Source organism: Myxine glutinosa, chromosome 13 (assembly GCF_964187855.1).
Source record: "Myxine glutinosa chromosome 13, kmMyxGlut1.1, whole genome shotgun sequence".
NCBI lineage: Eukaryota > Metazoa > Chordata > Myxini > Myxiniformes > Myxinidae > Myxine > Myxine glutinosa.
This window is the reverse complement of record NC_136273.1, coordinates 70,505,721-70,525,372: the sequence shown is the minus strand read 5'-3', so window position 1 is coordinate 70,525,372 and position 19,652 is coordinate 70,505,721. Positions and strand designations below refer to the sequence as shown.

The 19,652-nt window shown below is 46.1% G+C and overlaps 1 protein-coding gene across 2 annotated transcripts in view; it reads left to right on the top strand.

Moving 5' to 3' along the window:
* Nucleotides 1–19,652, top strand: part of TUBGCP3 (tubulin gamma complex component 3) — an 87,808-nt gene that overhangs the window by 9,390 nt on the left and 58,766 nt on the right. The window contains exons 2-13 of one of the 2 annotated variants that reach the window (XM_068134574.2): nucleotides 2,881–2,991; nucleotides 5,219–5,286; nucleotides 5,377–5,454; nucleotides 5,944–6,173; nucleotides 6,257–6,414; nucleotides 6,555–6,667; nucleotides 16,514–16,639; nucleotides 16,794–16,862; nucleotides 17,754–17,886; nucleotides 17,996–18,162; nucleotides 18,307–18,417; nucleotides 19,396–19,507. In XM_068134574.2, the coding sequence (XP_067990675.1) occupies nucleotides 2,881–2,991; nucleotides 5,219–5,286; nucleotides 5,377–5,454; nucleotides 5,944–6,173; nucleotides 6,257–6,414; nucleotides 6,555–6,667; nucleotides 16,514–16,639; nucleotides 16,794–16,862; nucleotides 17,754–17,886; nucleotides 17,996–18,162; nucleotides 18,307–18,417; nucleotides 19,396–19,507 (1,476 nt within the window). The remainder of the gene's footprint in view (nucleotides 1–2,880; nucleotides 2,992–5,218; nucleotides 5,287–5,376; nucleotides 5,455–5,943; nucleotides 6,174–6,256; nucleotides 6,415–6,554; nucleotides 6,668–16,513; nucleotides 16,640–16,793; nucleotides 16,863–17,753; nucleotides 17,887–17,995; nucleotides 18,163–18,306; nucleotides 18,418–19,395; nucleotides 19,508–19,652) is intronic. The other variant, XM_068134575.2, reaches the window with a different exon arrangement.

The following is a 19,652-nucleotide window of genomic DNA, read 5'->3' as shown; positions in this document are numbered from 1 at the left end:
CTGGTGAGGTTTTTGGTACTCCATTAGAAACAAAACACAAAGAAGAAGGTAAAAAAAGGCAGAGATCTGATGCACAAGATCGTGCAAACATTGCTGCTGAGCTGGAGCAACATTCTCACCCATTACAAGTAGACAGTCCAGTTCTGTACAACATTGCCAATGGGAAAGTTGCTCCAAAGGAAGTAAATGTGCAGGATGCCCTTATGATAGGAGAAGTAATGGCCACAACATTCCGAAATTCTTTACCATTAGGCTTCCATGAGAGAATTTCAACTTCAGTGAAAACTATGGACCAGCTAAAGCAAGGCATGAAAGTTGGCGACAAGACTGTGTTTGATCTAGAGGCAATTTTCCTTCGTCTTTTGATGGTAGGACAGCAGCGGCAGATGCAGTTAGAAGACATTTTTCGGTATGAATTGTGTGCAGTGCCTTCTGCACTGATTGACGAGTATGGCTGCTTGCGCAAAGGCACCAAATCTGTGCTTGCCAATCGCCTTGGAGTGGTCAAACAGAGGGCTCCCCCTGCAGGCATCATTATAGTGGATGCTCAACAGCTGTTGTATCACATCACCTGGCCTCATGGTGGTGATGTCTCTGTTCTAGTTGAGGGTATCAAGCAACGACTATCTTGTTATCCTCCAGATGCCGAGAAAATTTTGGTATTTGACAAGTATGATGATCTTTCAGCAAAAGACCATGAAAGAATGAGGCGTGGTGGTGAAGGTTCCTTGAATTACAACCTCACCATCAATAGTCCACTCCCAAACCGGGCTGTTATCATGAAAAACAAACACAACAAATGCCAGCTGTCTCGATTAATATCCTCGTTTGACATGGGAGAAAATATAACGGTGGAGTGTCGAGATGATGGTGGCTTTTCACACGATGAAGCTGATGTGACTATGATTGCATATCTGCTGCAAGTAGCAGAGTGTGATCATGTGGTACGAATCCTCAGTGATGACACTGATGTGTTTGTGTTGTTGGTTTACTGGGCCTGGAAAGCACAGCTGATTTCCTCATGTCATGTCCAAATGGAGCGTTGGGATGGGAACATTGTGAACATCAATGAAAGTTGTATGCAGCTGGGCACTAAATGCATGCAGTTGTTAGGAATGCATGCTCTAAGTGGCTGTGACACTGTATCTTATCCTTTTAACAAAGGGAAACTTGGTGCTCTCAAGACATTACAGGCACAGGACTTTCCTGGGCTGTCCGATGTACTTGGTGAAAAAGATGCCACACATGATGACTTAATGGAAACAGGGCAACATTTCTTTGCTGCAATCTATGCCCAACCTCCTGGCACCTCCATGAATATTGCCCGTTACAGGATCTATGCAAGAAGGAAAGGTAAACCAGCTCGTATCATGGCATTACCACCCACAGATGCCAATCTTCTACATCATGTGCTGCGGGCACATCTTCAGATGATCTTGTGGAAGGCAGCTGACCAACAATGTCCACCAACGGTAGATATTAGTGAGTTTGGATGGACTGTGAAGGATGGCATTCCATCTCCCAGCTATAACATTGGTCCTCCAGCTCCACCAGGACTAATTGATGTCCTTAGCTGTGGGTGCAAGATAGAAGGCAAATTCTGTAGCTCTGCAACTTGTAGCTGCTGCAAAAATCAACTATCTTGCACCATTTACTGCAAATGTGGGGGTGGTGAGGGGTGTTTGAACCCTTATTCCCAAGCAAATGATCCTGATCATCGCAATGATGAGGACAGTGAGGAGCAAGAAGTGGATGAAGATTGAATATCTTGGCCTTTCAAAACCTCAAGTTTAATAATTCATTATGTTTAATCTACTATAAATCAATGCAAATGTTCTCTGCATGAGGTTAATAAGTGTGGATATACTGAGAATCAGTCGATTTGATTCGTTAAGAAACCTTGATATTGAGAAATACATGTCAAGTTTTGTTTGGTAACAAAATAAGTATCAAATGGAATACATAATACAAGCATGTTTACCTTTTGATAAATGTTTTTGAAGCCAGGGACCTGGTGTACCTTTTCCTTTAAATCTGACTAAGAAAATCAAATGGAATTTGCATTGTTAGCACGTAATCATATGGATATTTACATGATCAATGTATCTTGTGTAGGTATCATAACAATACATGTAAATACACACTATTTCACATGTTTACCTTAATCCTTGACCCTGAAAACATAGGTATAGACACCATTTTCATGAACATTTCATGGATAGTATTGGAGATATTGAAGAAAATAGGATTTCCGGTAATGGTCGCCTTAATTAGCATATAAAAAAATTTCCCCAAGGTTGTCCGGAGGACAACCAAGCTGAAATACTTTATTAACCCCATGGGATGACAAATCCATCAAAAAACCTTATACTATAAAACATTTCTAGGTTCACAATAGAAATGATAGAGGCTGCAAATAGACTATTGTGTATTTGTTACATTGCAATAATGGCTCGATGACATCACGGTTGAATTTGATTTAGATTCTCATTTGTGTGCCGCGTCGCTACTACGTATTGTTATTTGTTTCGCATCTTTATTGTTTTGAAAATGTACGCAGAGTCGAGTTTTCCAGAATTGCCTCTCCCCTCTCCCAATATTTAATGGCCTGTCTGATTATTGTGCTGTTATGATGTCACTGAGAAGTTGCAAGAAATAGGACTTAGCAGAAGCATTTACAGAACATTAGCTCATTTGTCAGACAATGCTTTTGAGACATAGCCTGAGAACATGGCATTTACTAGGCACTGTACAAGTTTATAATATCAGTCATGATAAACAGGTACATTTGCGTTTGTTGTTGTGTGGCTGATATCATGTAGCCAGTTGCTGTTTACCTGATGTTTGATAATAATCACTTGTTTTTTTGTGTGCTTCCAGCAGCTGAAGTGTTTCCCCAGTTCCAGTATGCCATTCGTGTTGTTGGCAGCAATTTTTACCCGACAGTGGAACGGGATGAATTCCTTGTTGCCGAGAAGATAAAGAAAGAATGTGAGTTTGAACTTTTTGTGTCCGATTGTGAATGCTGTTGCTCGTGCCATGGTAAATAGAAGTATATGGAAATAAAGTAGCTTTAATTTACCAAACTATCTTTTAATCTACCACTCTACCCTTTCATATACCACTTTGCCCCTTTAACTTGCCGCTCTGCCCATTCACTCACCGCTCTGCCCCTTCACTCGCCACTCTGCCCCTTCACTCGCCACTCTGCCCCTTCACTCGCCACTCTGCCCCTTCACTCGCCACTCTGCCCCTTCACTCGCCACTCTGCCCCTTCACTCGTAGCTTTGCCCCTTCGCTCGTAGCTCTGCCCCTTTCACTCGCCGCTCTGCCCCTTTCAATCGCAGCTCTACCCCTTTCACTCGCCACTCTGCCCCTTTCACTCGCCGCTCTGCCCCTTTCACTCGCCGCTCTGCCCCTTTCCATCACCGCTATGCCCTTTCACTCGCCACTTTGCCCTTTCACCTGCCGCTTTGCCCTTTCACCTGCCGCTCTGCCCCTTCACTCGCCGCTCTGCCCCTTCACTCACCGCTCTGCCCCTTTCACTCACCGCTCTGCCCCTTTCACTCGCCGCTCTGCCCCTTTCACTCGCCGCTCTGCCCCCTTCACTCACCGCTCTGCCCCTTTCACTCGCCGCTCTACCCCTTTCAATCACCGTTCTGCCCTTTCACTCGCCGCTTTGCCCTTTCACTCGCCGCTTTGCCCTTTCACTCGCCGCTCTGCCCCTTTCACTCGCCGCTCTGGTCCTTTCACTCGCCGCTCGGTCCTTTCACTCGCCGCTCGGTCCTTTCACTCGCCGCTCGGTCCTTTCACTCGCCGCTCTGCCCCTGTCACTCGCCGCTCTGCCCCTGTCACTCGCCGCTCTGCCCCTGTCACTCGCCGCTCTGCCCCTGTCACTCGCCGCTCTGCCCCTGTCACTCGCCGCTCTGCCCCTGTCACTCGCCGCTCTGCCCCTGTCACTCGCCGCTCTGCCCCTGTCACTCGCCGCTCTGCCCCTGTCACTCGCCGCTCTGCCCCTGTCACTCGCCGCTCTGCCCCTGTCACTCGCCGCTCTGCCCCTGTCACTCGCCGCTCTGCCCCTGTCACTCGCCGCTCTGCCCCTGTCACTCGCCGCTCTGCCCCTGTCACTCGCCGCTCTGCCCCTGTCACTCGCCGCTCTGCCCCTGTCACTCGCCGCTCTGCCCCTGTCACTCGCCGCTCTGCCCCTGTCACTCGCCGCTCTGCCCCTGTCACTCGCCGCTCTGCCCCTGTCACTCGCCGCTCTGCCCCTGTCACTCGCCGCTCTGCCCCTGTCACTCGCCGCTCTGCCCCTGTCACTCGCCGCTCTGCCCCTGTCACTCGCCGCTCTGCCCCTGTCACTCGCCGCTCTGCCCCTGTCACTCGCCGCTCTGCCCCTGTCACTCGCCGCTCTGCCCCTGTCACTCGCCGCTCTGCCCCTGTCACTCGCCGCTCTGCCCCTGTCACTCGCCGCTCTGCCCCTGTCACTCGCCGCTCTGCCCCTGTCACTCGCCGCTCTGCCCCTGTCACTCGCCGCTCTGCCCCTGTCACTCGCCGCTCTGCCCCTGTCACTCGCCGCTCTGCCCCTGTCACTCGCCGCTCTGCCCCTGTCACTCGCCGCTCTGCCCCTGTCACTCGCCGCTCTGCCCCTGTCACTCGCCGCTCTGCCCCTGTCACTCGCCGCTCTGCCCCTGTCACTCGCCGCTCTGCCCCTGTCACTCGCCGCTCTGCCCCTGTCACTCGCCGCTCTGCCCTTTCACTCGCCGCTCTGCCCTTTCACTCGCCGCTCTGCCCCTTTCACTCGCCGCTCTGCCCCTTTCACTCGCCGCTCTGCCCCTTTCACTCGCCGCTCTGTCCTTTCACTCGCCGCTCTGCCCCTTTCACTCGCCGCTCTGCCCCTTTCACTCGCCGCTCTGCCCCTTTCACTCGCCGCTCTGCCCCTTTCACTCGCCGCTCTGTCCTTTCACTCGCAGCTTTGCCCCTTTCACTCGCAGCTTTGCCCCTTTCACTCGCTGCTCTGCCCCTTTCACTCGCCGCTCTGCCCCTTTCACTCGCCGCTCTGCCCCTTTCACTCGCCCCTCTGCCCCTTTCACTCGCCACTCTGCCCCTTCACTCGACGCTTTTTTCCCTTTTTTTTACTTGTGAATTTAGCCCTTTCACTCCTTAATGAGCATGGAAATATGAGACTTGGTAATTTGGATGTTTCTCATCCTCACGACAGTGGTAAAGCAGGATAGGGCAAGGGATGCAGCTTTGTTTGCGGAGCTGCACCGGAAACTGCAGTCGCAGGTCAGCAACACCTTCTCGCTTTCCTTCACAGCTTTGGTCTTTGCATGAAGGTTCTCATATGCATTTGTTATTCCCACATCTAATCGGCAGGGTATTTTACACCAGCGATGGGCTATCCTATATCTGCTGCTCGGCCTGGCGGAAAACCCGCGTAAATCCACGAACAAGGTGGGACGATATTGAAATTGCACAAACTGGGATGAAATGATCCTCATTGTTGTGACTGCTAACCTTGGCTTTGCTCCAATGCTTGTTGGTGTTTGCGAAGTGGATGATTGCACAATATTTGAAGTTGAGCACTCGTTCTGCCAAGATGGTGCAGTGCATTGGCTTAATATTGTGCTGTTATAAAAATGGTATTCAATTGTGCAGCTCTATCCTTTCACTTAATACTCTATCCTTTCATTTAATACTCTATCCTTTCACTTAATGAATGGGTAGAGTCATAAGAGCTGCAACTGAAAAAAAAAAAAGAAACCAAGAATGGGCCGAGTTGTAACAAGCAGCATTACAGATGTGCATTGAACAAAGAGAAAGCGTATTTATACAAAGGTTCACTTTTATCACAATGTCAGATGAAGCGTTGTATGTTTCGTGAAATGAATTTTGATTTGCTCAAGTTCGTGAAAGATCCCCATTTTAATTTTCTATCTTCAGGGCTTTTCATCTAGTACCTTGTTTACTCAAGCCTTGGCAGCACTTCCCCATTCTACACCGTTGGAGTCCACTTCTACCGCCACTTCAATGCCCCGTCCTTCAAGCTTGCCTCTGGCCCCTCCATATATCCTACCTCGTTCTGGTTCCAGCTGTGGCAGGAGTGGGTTTAGTAGCATCACTCCCCAACCTTCACATGGACCAACCCCAACGCCTGAGTCCATATACCCAGGGTGGGATATTACATGGTGCTCTGTTTTTTATGGGTCCACAATCTTAGCATAGTCCTATTAACAGGTGCAATCTTTTTCTCCAGAAAGCTACACCCGACTCCAACAGATGCTTCTCATAGTTTACATCCTTATAGATCACCCTGCAGCCAGAGTCTCGTCAAACCAACCTCTTCCACCTCTGGCAGTCATCGTCAAAGCAGCAACCAAAGTGTTGTACATTACGACAGCATTAGCGGTGGTGGTGAGAAAATGTCAAAATGGAAAAAAATGTCACGTGCCTCTTCATAAAACGTATTGACTTCTGCCATGATTTTACTTCTTGTTAAAGGGAGTACAATCATTTTGTGATGTTCATTTTGTTCTGGTTTGATCCGGTTTTAGGTGAAGTGTCAGAGTTTGCGCTGGTACGAGATCTCATCTATGTCTTCCAAGGCATTGATGGGCACTGGGTGCATCTCAATTCTGCAGGAGATGCCTACTGTGTGGATAGCAAGGTGAGCTTTGTCCCCCGTCGCACCGCGGAGCGAAAGGGGGACTATGGTTTTCCCCTCCGTCCGTGTGCATGCGTATGTGCATGCGTGCATAAGCGAAGGACCGCATTCAAATTTGGTGTGTCCGTGCAACCCACGTCAAAATCCAAGATGGCCGCCGCCATGTATGTCTGACGCCATGTACAGTCATGTGAAAAAGTAAGTACACCCCATGTAAAGTTTTGACTTTTTCAACATATTTCAACATACAGCTATTTGATCTTCATTTCAACAATATTGATAGATAAAGGTGATATAACATAACAAATATCATGAAACATTTACATTTTGTAGTCCATTGTATAATTTAAATAAACATAAATGCAAATTTCGCATGTGGAAAAAGTAAGTACACCCCGACATTTATCACATCAAATACCTAAAATTAGAATCAGGTGCACCAGCTCAGGTGCAAATGATTAGAACAACGTTAGAGAGGATCTTGGAGGAACCTGCCTTATTTAAACCTCAGACATTTAGTTTGGTTTGCTCTTTGTTGTTGAAGTGTGCGGTGTCACCATGCCTCGATCAAAAGAGCTCTCTGAGGCCTTCAGAAAGAAGGTTATAGATGCCTACGAGTCTGGGAAGGGATTTAAAAAGATCTCCAAACAATTTGAAATCAATCATTCGAATGTCTTTAAGATCATCTACAAGTGGGGAAGATTCCAAACAGCTGCCAACTTGTTCACGCCAGGCCGCCCCAGGAAGTTCAGCCCGAGAGCAGACCACAATATGCTGAAAGAAGTCTCTAAGAACCCCAGAATGTCATCACGGGACCTACAGGTAGCTCTTGCCACTGTTGATGTCAAAGTGCACGAGTCTACCATTAGAAAGAGGCTGCACAAATTTGATCTACATGGGAGGTGTGCCAGGAGGAAACCTTTGCTGTCCAGAAAGAACATCAGGGCAAGACTAAAGTTTGCCAATGAACACCAAGGCAAAGACCAGCACTTCTGGAACAATGTGCTCTGGACAGATGAGTCAAAAGTAGAGCTATTTGGCCACAGTACCAGAAGACATGTTTGGCGAAAACCAAAGACAGCATTTGACCACAAGAACCTGATATCAACTGTAAAGCATGGTGGTGGAAATATTATTGTTTGGGGCAGCTTTGCTGCATCAGGGCCTGGGCAGCTCACCATCATAGAATCCACTATGAATTCTTCATTGTACCAGTGGGTGCTTCAGGATAATGTGAGGCCATCTATCGGAAAGTTGAAGCTCAACCGAAGGTGGCCCTTGCAACATGACAATGACCCTAAACATACTAGTAAATCCACCAAGGAATGGCTGAAAAGAAAGAAATGGAGGGTTCTGGAATGGCCAAGTCAAAGCCCGGATCTAAATCCCATCGAGATGTTGTGGGGGGGATTTGAAACGAGCTGTGCATGCAAGAAACCCCTCAAACGTCACACAGCTGAAATAATTGTGCATGGAGGAGTGGGCAAAAATTTCTCCCAGTCGATGTCAGAGACTGGTAGACAGTTATAAGAAACGACTACTTGAGGTTGTTTCTGCCAAAGGGGGCAATACCACCTATGAGAGCCAAGGGTGTATTTTTTTATTATTTTTATTTTTATTTTTTTTTGTATACTGAATCGAGGCTCGTGAAAGAGCTAACATTTATTTAACAAACAAATCAACCAGACAAACAAAATATATAAAAAGAGGGAGCGGAAGACAAGATGGGGAGAGAAGGGGAAGCACAGAAACATAACATTTGAGAGCAGGGAGATGTTTGGGAGGGAGAGGGCTTGGGGGGAGGAGACGTGGGAAGGGGGTGGGGGAGGGGGGGTGGGAGAAGTATAAAACACAAAGACACCAAGGACTTCCAGGAAAGAAGTTGGTATTTCAAAAAAGTGGATTTGGGGTGAAATTAGCGGTGGTAGAAGAGATCAAGGTTTTGGATGGGGGAAGATAAGAGATGGTGGTGAACAGCTGTTTTAAAGACCTGGAGGGTGGATTGGGATTGATGAGAGTGAGGGAGTTTGTTCCAGAGGTGGGAGAAAAGAGGAATGAAGGAGTGAAGGTGAGCAGAGAGTCTTGATTTTGGCAGTTTAACCATAAGAGGGTTGCATGCAGATCTTGTGCGACCTGTAGGAATATTTGGGGGACAGAGCCCAGAGAGAGCTGGGGAGGCAAGGCCAGAGAGGAGTCGGTAGAAGACGGAAAGACCACCAACCTGCCTGCGTTGAGTAAGTGAAAGGCCCTCGGAGATAGCTTCATCGCGGGAGATTCCAATGATTCTGAACGCTTTGGTTTCAACAGCGTGAAGACGAGCTAGGTGTGAGGCAGGAGCACCAGCCCAGAGGGGAGAGCAGTATTCCATTGACCTGCAGATGAAAGCCTTGTATGTGGTGAGGAGCTCAGGTGTGCCAAGGAAGGACTTCGCACGACGGAGGATGCCCAGTCGGCGACTGGCTTTGGAGGCAAAATTTGAAATGTGGTTTTCCCAGGAAAGATCATGGCAGATAGTGAGACACAAAAGCTTGAGTGACAGAAATTCTTGGAGAGGATTATTCAGAAAGTGGATGGGAGGGGTGTCCAGTCTGTCTTTTCGGAGAGACGTCATAAGAGTGTGAGATTTGTCAGGATTGAAAGACATGTTCCACTTGATTGCCCAGTCTGTGATTTTGTCCAGGTCTGCAGAGAGTGAGAAGGCTGCAGACTGCCGATCTGAGGGATGAGGAATGGAGCGACAGAGAGTAGAGTCATCAGCAAAGAGATAGAGGATTTTCAAGAGAGTCAGAGAGATCATTGATGAAGACCAGAAAAAGCACAGGGCCCAGAACACTGCCTTGGGGAACTCCAGCCTGAACAGGAAGAGGAGATGAGAGAAACCCATTCAGGGCCACACGTTGACTACGACTAGAGAGGAAGTCCGCCAGCCATGCGTGGAGATTTCCAGGATACCAAAGGAGGAGAGTTTGGTGAGCAGAGCGGGGTGCCAGACCGTATCGAAGGCACGTGATATGTCAAGGGAGACAGCTCTAATTTCCTGTTTGGCATTGAGGACCTCCATCCATTGTTGATGAAGCAGAAGCAGCATGTCCAGAGTAGAGTGACCTGGTCTGAAACCAAATTGATGATCAGAGATCAAGCCATTGGAGAAGAGGAAAGATTTCATATCCGAAGCAATGATGGATTCCATGACTTTGCTGATAATTGGGAGAAGGCTGATTGGTCTGTAGTTGCTAGGATCTGTTTTTGCACCTTTTTGTGCAAAGCGGTGATGTTGGCTGATTTCCAAGCAGATGGCAGATGACCTTGAGCAAAAGAGAGGGTGAAGAGAACAGAGAGAGGGAGTGAAAGAGCGGAAGAACAGGATTTTAGGACCTGTGGGCTGATGCCGTCAGGTCCAGTTGCAGAATCAGAGTCGAGGGTTGACAGAAACTTTTCCACCTTGTCAGGAGGAAAGGACACAGAGTCCAGGAGCAGCTGGGTACGACTGGGTAGTGGGTACGGTGGGTACAGAGAGGGATGGGTTTCGGACACAAGATTTAGAGGCAAACACAGCGGAGTCAGCCGTGTAGCCGTTTGAGGTGAGGGAGGGGATGGAGGGGGAACCAAACACCAGAAACAGATTTGACCAGACGCCACCAGGATTTGGAAGAGGGAGACAGATAAGAGAGTTCGGTCTTGAGAACGCAGAGATATTGTTTCCTGGCTCTCCTGAGGGTGGACACACACTTTTGTTTCGGGCTTTGTGAAAGGAAATGAGATTTCCTTCCGTTGGATTTGCTTTCCAGGAGACAAAAGCAAGTTGTTTCTGGGCAACAGCCTCACCACAAGATTCCGTGTACCATGGACGGGAGGAAGGGTATGACAACTGAAGACGAGATAGGATAAATCTGTGCATGAGAGAGAGCAATTTACTTTGGAAGAATTCCCAGGAAGAATTGATGTCAGAGGCAGTGGAGATTGGAGACCAGTCCAGATGATTGATGGCTGCTTGAAGACCGTGCCAGTTGGCCTGAGTGAAATGCCAGACTTGTCGACGCTGAGGAGGCTCTCTGAGAATGGTCAGAGAGATGTCCACTTTAACAAGCACATGATCAGATAAAGCACATGATACTTACTTTTTCCACATGCGAAATTTGCATTTATGTTTATTTAAATTATACAATGGACTACAAAATGTAAATGTTTCATGATATTTGTTATATTATATCACCTTTATCGATCAATATTGTTGAAATGAAGATCAAATAGCAATATGTTGAAATACGTTGAAAAAGTCAAAACTTTACATGGGGTGCACTTACTTTTTCACATGACTATGTCTGAACCTTGTGAGCGGAATATCTTGAAAAATAAGCGAAGTACCAACTTCTAATCTGGTGTGTCGGTGTATCTAGGCATAAGGAAGAACCCTATTGAAAATTGGGTTGCCACGTCAAAATCCAAGATGGCCGTCACCATATATATATATATATGTCTGAACCTTGTGAGCGAAATATCTTGAAAAATAAACGAACTACTAACTTCTAATCTGGTGTGTGGGTGTATCTACGCATAAGGAAGAACGCTATTGAAAATTGGGTCGCAACGTCAAAATCCAAGATGGCCGCCGCCATGTATGTCTGAACCATGTGAGTGGAATATCTTGAAAAATAAGCGAAGTACCAACTTCTAATCAGGTGTGTGGGTGTATCTAGGCATAAGGAAGAACGCTATTGAAAATTGGGTCGCCTCGTCAAAATCCAAGATGGCCGCCTCCATGTATGACTGAACCTTGTGAGCGAAATATCATATCATAGCATGTTTTCTGCATCTTCCACTTTGTCAACTCTCATCACTTCCCCGACGGGGGACCTAGGCGTAACGCTTGTTCCGTTAGTCTTTACCCTTACATCGCATTTGAAAACTCAGGCATGAGAAATTTCTGTGGTTCCATAAGATATATTTTTAATTTCTTGAATGTCTGAGTAACTTGTGAATATGCGTGAAAAATTTTTTGAGAGAGGAATTCCATATCGGGGAATATTGTCACCAGCCGAAGGTGCGATGTAGCCTGGATGGACCTAATGTCCGTTTTCTGTGACTCAATTGCAAAGACGACCGGGTGGCTAGACCTCTTACAGTTGAGCAGTGTTCTCCGCGCTTTGAAAAGTACCTGTGCAATGTGCATCAGACATTTGATTATGCATTCTGCCACCAGGTGTCATCAAGCACCCAACATCGATCTTGGCCAATCGGACTAAGTGTAAAAATCCGTTTTTCTGCATCTCATTATATTGGAATTTAATTAGATTTGGCACAAACAATTGTAGTTGTCGATGTTGCATCATGTAGCTTACGGCCTTGTCGGTGGAGTGTACATTGCCTTCAGAAAGTATTCACACCCCATGACTTTTTCACATTTTGGTGTGTTACAGCCTGAAGTTAAAATGGTTTAAATTGAGTTTTTTTTATGGCATTGATATACGTATAATACCCCATAATGTCAAAGTATAATTTTTTTTTTAATAGAATCTTTTACAAAATAATTGAAAATGAAAAGCTGAAATATTTTGAGTCAATAAGTATTCAACCCCTTTGCACTCCAAATTGAGGAGCATCCAATTTCCTTTGGACATCTTCGAGACACCTCGACAACTTGGTTGCAGTCCACCTGTGGCCATTTCAATTGATTGGACATGATTTAGAAAGAAACACACCTTTCCCACAGTCACAGGTCCCACAGTTGACAGTGCATGTCAGAGCAGAAACTATACCATGCAGTCCAAGCAACTGTCCGTAGTACTCACTGATAGAATTGAGGAAGAATTGATCTGGGAAGGGTATAAAACAATTTCTAGTGTTGAAAATTCCCAAGAGCACAGTGAGCTCCATCGTTCGGAAATCGAAAGTCATCAAATCAAGTCATCATCATCAAATCTGACACTCTTACTTTTTTCTCTCTGAAAAGACCGACTGGACAACCCTCCCATCCACTTTCTGAACAATCCTCTCCAAGAAGTTCTGTCACTCAAGCTTTTGGGTCTAACTCTCTGCCATGATCTTTCCTGGGAAAACCACATTTCCAAGCTGGCCTCCAAAGCCAGTTGCCAACTGGGCATCCTCCGTCATGCAAAGTTCTTCCTTGGCACACCTGAGCTCCTCACCACATTCAAGGCTTTCATCCGCAGCTCAATGGAATACTGCTCTCCCCTCTGGGCTGGTGCTCCTGCCTCACACCTAGCTCGGCTTCATGCTGTTGAAACCAAAGCTTTCAGAATCATTGGAATCTCCTGCGATGAAGCTGATTGTGAGGGCCTTTCACTCACTCACTGCAGGCAGGTTGGTGGTCTTTCTGTCTTCTACCGACTCCTCTCCTGCCTAGCCCCCCCAGCTCTGTCTGTGCTCTATCCACCAAATATTCCCACAGGTCGCACAGCATCTGCCAGCAACCCTCTTCAGGTGAAACTGCCAAAATCAAGACGCTCTGCTCACCTCCACTACTTCCTTCCTCTTTACTCCCGCCTCTGGAACAAACTCCCTCACTCTCTGCAATCCCACTCCTCCCTCCAGCTCTTTAAAACAGCTGTTCACCACCATCTCTTATCTTCCTCCATCCAAAACCTTGATCTTTTCTACCCCCGTTAATTCACCGCAGATCCTCTTTTTTGAAATACCAACTTTTTTCCTGGAAGTCCTAGCAGTGTCCATGTGTTTTATACTTCTCCCACCCCCCCCCCCCCCTTCCATGCCTCCTCCCCACAAGCCCTCTCCCTCCCACGGATCTTCCGTTGTCCCTGTTCTCTGCTGTTGTACTTGTGTGCTTCCCTCTCTCCCCATTTGTCTCCCGCTCCCTTTATTCTTTATTGTATGTTTCATGTGTCAGTTTCTTTTCTTTTTTTGTGATTGATGTTAGCTCTTACACGAGCCTCGATCTTGTATACAAAAGAAAAAAAAAATAGAACTTCTCAGACCCCTTCCCTTCCGAGAGCTGGCTGTCCAACCAAACTGAGCAACCGGGCAAGAAAGACCTTGGTCAGGGAGGTGACCAAGAAACCAATGACCACTCTGACAGAACTACAGAGTTACTTGGCTGAGATGGGAAAACCTGCCAGATGGACAACAGTCCCTGCAGCACTTTACAAATCTTGGCTTTACGGGATAGTGCCCAGATGAAAGCCACTCCTGTGAAAATGCACATGACAGAACACCTGGAGTTTGCAGAAAGGCACGTGAAAGACACTGAAAGAATGAGGCTAAATATGCTGTGGTCTGATGAGACAAAAATTGAACTTTTTGGCCTGAATGCAAAACGCTACGTCTGGTGGAAACCAAGCACAGCTAATCACCCATCTAACAAGATCACTACCGTGAAGCATGGTGTGGCAGCATCATGCTATGGTAATGCTTTTTGGTGGCAGGGATTTGTAAAGATAGAGGGACAAACCAGTGTAGCCAAATATAGGCAAATCCTTGAGGAGAACCTGCTTCAGAGTGCAAAAGACCTTAAACTGCGGCAAAGATTTACAGTGCATTCAGAAAGTATTCATACCCCTTCACTTTTTTCACATTTTGTTATGTTGCAGCCTTATGCTGAAATAGTTTAAATTCATTTTTTCCCTCATCAATCTACACTCAATACCCCATAATGACAAAGAGAAAACAGGATTTTTAGAAAGTTTTGCAAATTTATTAAAAAGAAAAAACTGAAATATCACATTGACATAAGTATTCATACCCTTTGCTATGACACTTGAAATTTAGCTCAGGTGCCTCCCATTTCTCTTGATCATCTTTGAGATATTTCTACACCTTGATTGGAGTCCACCTGTGGTAAATTCAATTGATTGGACATGATTTGGAAAGGCACACACCTGTCTATATAAGGTCTCACAGCTGACAATGCATATCGGAGCATAAACCAAGCCATGAGGTCGAAGGAACTGCCTGCAGAGCTCAGAGACAGGATTGTATCGATGCACAGATCTGGGGAAGCCTACAAAAAAAAAAATCTCTGCTGCATTGAAGGTTCCCAAGAGCACAGTGGCCTCCATAATTATTAAATGGAAGATGTTTGGAACAACCAGGACTCTTCCTAGAGCTGGCCGCCCGGCCAAACTGAGCAATCCGGGGAGAAGGGCCTTGGTAATAGAGGTGACAAAGAACCCGATGGTCACTCTGGCTGAGCTCCAGAGATCCTGTCTGTGTGGAGATGGGAGAAACTTCCAGAAGGACAACCATCATGGCAACACTCCACCGATCTGGGCTTTATGGCAGAGTGGCCAGACGGAAGCCTCTCCTCAGTGAAAGACACATGAAAGCCCGCATGGAGTTTGCAAAAAAGCACCTAAAGGTCTCTCAGACTGTGAGAAACAAGATTCTGTGGTCTTATGAAACCAAGATTGAACGGTTTGGCTTCCGTCTGGCCACTCTACCATAAAGCCCAGATCGGTGGAGTGTTGCAGTGATGGTTGTCTTTCTGGAAGTTTCTCCCATCTCCACACATGATCTCTGGAGCTCAGCCAGAGTGACCATCGGGTTCTTGGTCACCTCTCTTACCAAGGCCCTTCTCCCCCGATTGCTCAGTTTGGCTGGGCGGCCAGCTCTAGGAAGAGTCCTGGTTGTTCCAAACTTCTTCCGTTTAAGAATTATGGAGGCCACTGTGCTCTTGGGAATCTTAAATGCAGCAGAGATTTTTTTGTAGGCTTCCCCAGATCTGTGCCTCGCCACAAACCTGTTTCTGAGCTCTGCAGGCAGTTTCTTCGACCTCATGGCTTGGTTTTTACTCTGATATGCATTGTCAGCTGTGAGACCTTATATAGACAGGTGTGTGCCTTTCCAAATCATGTCCAATCAATTGAATTTACCACAGGTGGACTCCAATCAAGGTGTAGAAACATCTCAAAGATGATCAAGAGAAATGGGAGGCACCTGAGCTAAATTTCAAGTGTCATAGCAAAGGGTATGAATACTTATGTCAATGTGATATTTCAATTTTTGTCTTTTTAATAAAGTTGCAAAACTTTCTAAAATCCTGTTTTCTCTTTGTCATTATTGGGTATGGAGTGTAGATTGATGAGGGAAAAAATGAATTTAAACGATTTCAGCATGAGGCTGCAACATAACAAAATGTGAAAAAAGTGAAGGGGTCTGAATACTTTCTTTATGCCCTGTATGTTCCAACAGGACAAATACTCCAAGCATACAGCCAAATCAACACTGGAATGGCTTCAGAACATGAACTTGAAAGTCCTTGAGTGGCCCAGCCAAAACCCAGACTTAATTCTCATTGAGAATCTGTGGAAAGACTTGAAGATTGCTGTTCACCGACACTTCCCCTCCCACTTGACAGAGCTTGAGCAAATCTGCAAGGAAGATTGGGAGAAACCCCCCAAATCCAGATTTGCAAAGCTGGTACAGAACAACCCAAGAAGACTAGAAGCTGTAATCGCTGCTAAAGGTGCTTCAAAGAAGTATTGACTCAGAGGGTTGAATACTTATGTAAATTAGATATTTCTGCATTTGTTTGAAAATTATTTTGTAAATAATTCTAAAATATTAATTCCACTTTGACATTATGGGATGTTATGTGTGGATCAGTGACCACAAATCTCAGTTAAATCCATTTTAAATTCAAACTGTAATGCAACAAAATGTGAAAAAGTCAAGGGGTGTGAATACTTTCTGAAGGCGCTGTTTATCTATCTTTTGTTTTAAAAGTATAAACCACTTTTTTTTGTACAACACCATCAGGTCCAATCAATGCAGCTATGATCTTGTAATTCCACATGCCTTAAACTCACTTTCTCTTCTTTCTTTTTTTAACCGTGCATCCCTTCTTCCTCCTCTTTCAACATTTCTCAAAATCAGGCCATTGTTTCACCCCCATTGCGAGGAGCGGTGGCACGGCTGTCCGAGCTCGGCTGGCTTCACAACCGCTTGCGCAATTTCATCGAGCACCGTCATCTCGATTCCAGTGCGGGACTCATGTGTCAGGTGCTCCACACACCACGCTTCAGACATGTGCACGATTGACCGTCACACACGAGTAAAATGTCCAGCTATATACCTGTTCAGAGTGAGCTGTGGAGTTTGTCGATTAACCTTAAATTATTGTGAAATTGTACTACTTGTTTGTGTTTCCTTACAGAGCTTCTGTGCGGCACTGCATCAAGAGCTGAAGGAATATTATCGTCTGCTTTCGGTGCTACATTCTCAAGTAACAACCTTTTTTTCTGCATGTAAGTCTAGGCTCATGGAGAAGCAAAGCTGCAAAGGGTCAAAGGGGAATAGGTAAAAAAACAAAAAACAGCTGGACACCGCAGAAGAATAATTGATTGATAAAAATTGAGGGAAAGCAAAATATATATATATATATATAGGTGTTGGAGGAGGTCAGCAAGAGTAGTAAAGGTGGGGTGTGTGTGGAGTGTGGGGTGTGCAGCTGGAGGGGGAGAGTGTATGACGAAAGAAACAGAGGGAATCCTTTGCTTAGACGAGAGATTGTAGGGAGTGGTGCTGGGTGGTCAGCTTGGACTTGGGAAATCTAATCATGTATGGGATTTTGGAAGAACCTGAGATTTGGGAGAAGATGGAGAGGAGATAAGGTGAGCGATCGAGGCCAGAAGTAATGCGATTGAAAACAGAGTCCACCAACCTGATTTTGGTGGGCAAGAAATAGACCCTGAGATTAGGCCTCTTGCTGAGAGATTCCCATGCAAAAAGCCTTGTACTTGACTGCCTCCATCGGAGTAAGACTGGAAGCAAGTACACCAGCCTCGAGTTGTGAGCCATATTCTGGTACTTAGACTGAACACCTTGTACTCCATAATGAGCTCTGTGTGGCTCATAATGGACTTGGCTCTGCGGAGGATACTATCAGCCATCCTTCGAGACCATTTTCTTGATATTGTCTGCTCAAGACACATTCCATCAAATAGACATGCCTAAGAAGTCTTGGTACTTGCACCTCTTCCAGGGATTGGGTACTGCAATTTGCCCACCTGCTCTGGCCGACTTGTTTTGGGACAAATTAGCAGAAAAAATTATATTTTTGGGGGGTTCTTATTGTTCAACCAAGCGCGTTATTTTACTGTCCGTGGCCTTTCAGCTGCAGGTTGAAGAAGACCAGGGTGTCACAGTCGGACACGAGGAGCAGCTAACCATGAGGCGCCTCCTCGTGTGGACCTATGAACCGCGACTGCGCCTCAAAACGCTTGCGGCACTTGTGGATCACTGCCAGGGTAGGATGTTGAACACCCTGCATCAGTCACTCGTACCTCATATTTCTTTATCCTTTCCTAGAACACTGTAACCTACCTGATTACCCACTTACGATGATGCTTTGAACAGGCTGTAAGGGAGGAGCGCTGGCAACTGCGATTCATGCATACACGTTGACGGGCGATCCCTTGATGAAGCGCCTTTCCTGCCGCATGCTTTCCAGTGTGGCATCCCCACTCCATGCACTGCTCATACATTGGATTATCGAGGGGGAGTTGGATGATCCTTGCCAGGAGGTGGATGTTTAGAGCCTGCACTCATTGTTCTCTGCTGTCTTGAACTATTCTCTATTTTCACTTCACTAATTCTTTGTAATACACACAGCACAATTCAATTGTCTCTACTTGTTTCAATGCAACCTGCCATCGTTCTGTCTGCAGTTCTTCGTGGCAGCCAACCCAGCTGTCCGGCCCGAGCGACTTTGGCATGACAAGTACTCTTTGCGCAAGCCCATGATTCCTTCATTCATCTCTACAGAGCAAGCGCGCCAGGTACGGAAAAGTAGTTCAGGCTTGTCTGATTTGTTTTGCCCGAGAACTCTGTACAAGTTGATGCATTATCCCCACGCTTTTTGCAAAAATAACGGGGGTATATTGCAATCAGCTTTTTATTCTAACTACTACACCCATGCCCCACGGGAGCAGCAGGAAGGGCCATTCCTCTCTGGGATATATAGATTACAGTAGATCTAGGGTCGGGTCTCAAGAACATGGGGAGGGGGGGGGGGGGGTGGGGGGGGGGGGAGAGGGGGTTATTCACCAAATTTATTGTAGAGTGCTTGCCAATTGGCTTAGGTATTCAAGCAAGCACTCCATTCAAAACCGCTGATAAGGAACGGCAGGCTTGGCAAGGGCTAAAATGCACAACGGCAGGCTTGGTGGGGTGAAGAGGTCGATTACCAAAATATGTAATTAATTATGGGCACATTGTTAAACATTTTTAAATGAAACTTTGTATATGCAATCAATATTGGGTGACATGAAATATGTAACAATTGTTTTGGATTTGACCCCTGTGTTCATGCCCTAGGCCTAGCGGGTGGCTACTTGGGATCAAAGCGGTGAAATCGGGGAAAAAAATTAATCTCTAACTCAAAATTTGATAGTGTTAATCGCAGTGGAACTTTTGCCATCTTTCTACCTTGCTTTAGCTGGGAGGCGTGGAGACTTGGGATGGCATGCCGTCGACCAGCTATATTGATGCTTGTTTAGGTGCTTGATGTGCTTGCCGCTTTAAATAATTTGAGGAGGTAATTTTGGATAAAGCTTGTTTACATCCTGCAAACAAATTCCTTCATTCATCTTGCACAAACATATGGAACCCACACTTATTTGTCATGGTACGCCACATTGCCCATTCTGCACGGGGTGCTACATCAAACTTAAATCGGTATTGTGACCACAGAATTGAGAATTTTGTGATGGTTTCCTTGCTCAACAACGTAATGATTGATAAACTGTCGTCTGCAGGTGTTGTCGATTGGAAAATCCATCAATTTCCTTCATCATGTGTGTGGGGACCGGACACTGGATACCAAGTCAAAGAATACGCTCGAGGAAGTGGCCATAAGCTCCAGTAATGGTAAAAATCTCTGCAAACCGCTGGACACAGATCATCGTGACCTTTGATCACGGATCCACACATTTGAAATAATATTAATAATAATAATAATAAATATATACATGGTTGATGCTGTTTGGGCTTTTACTTTTCTACCAAGTAGATA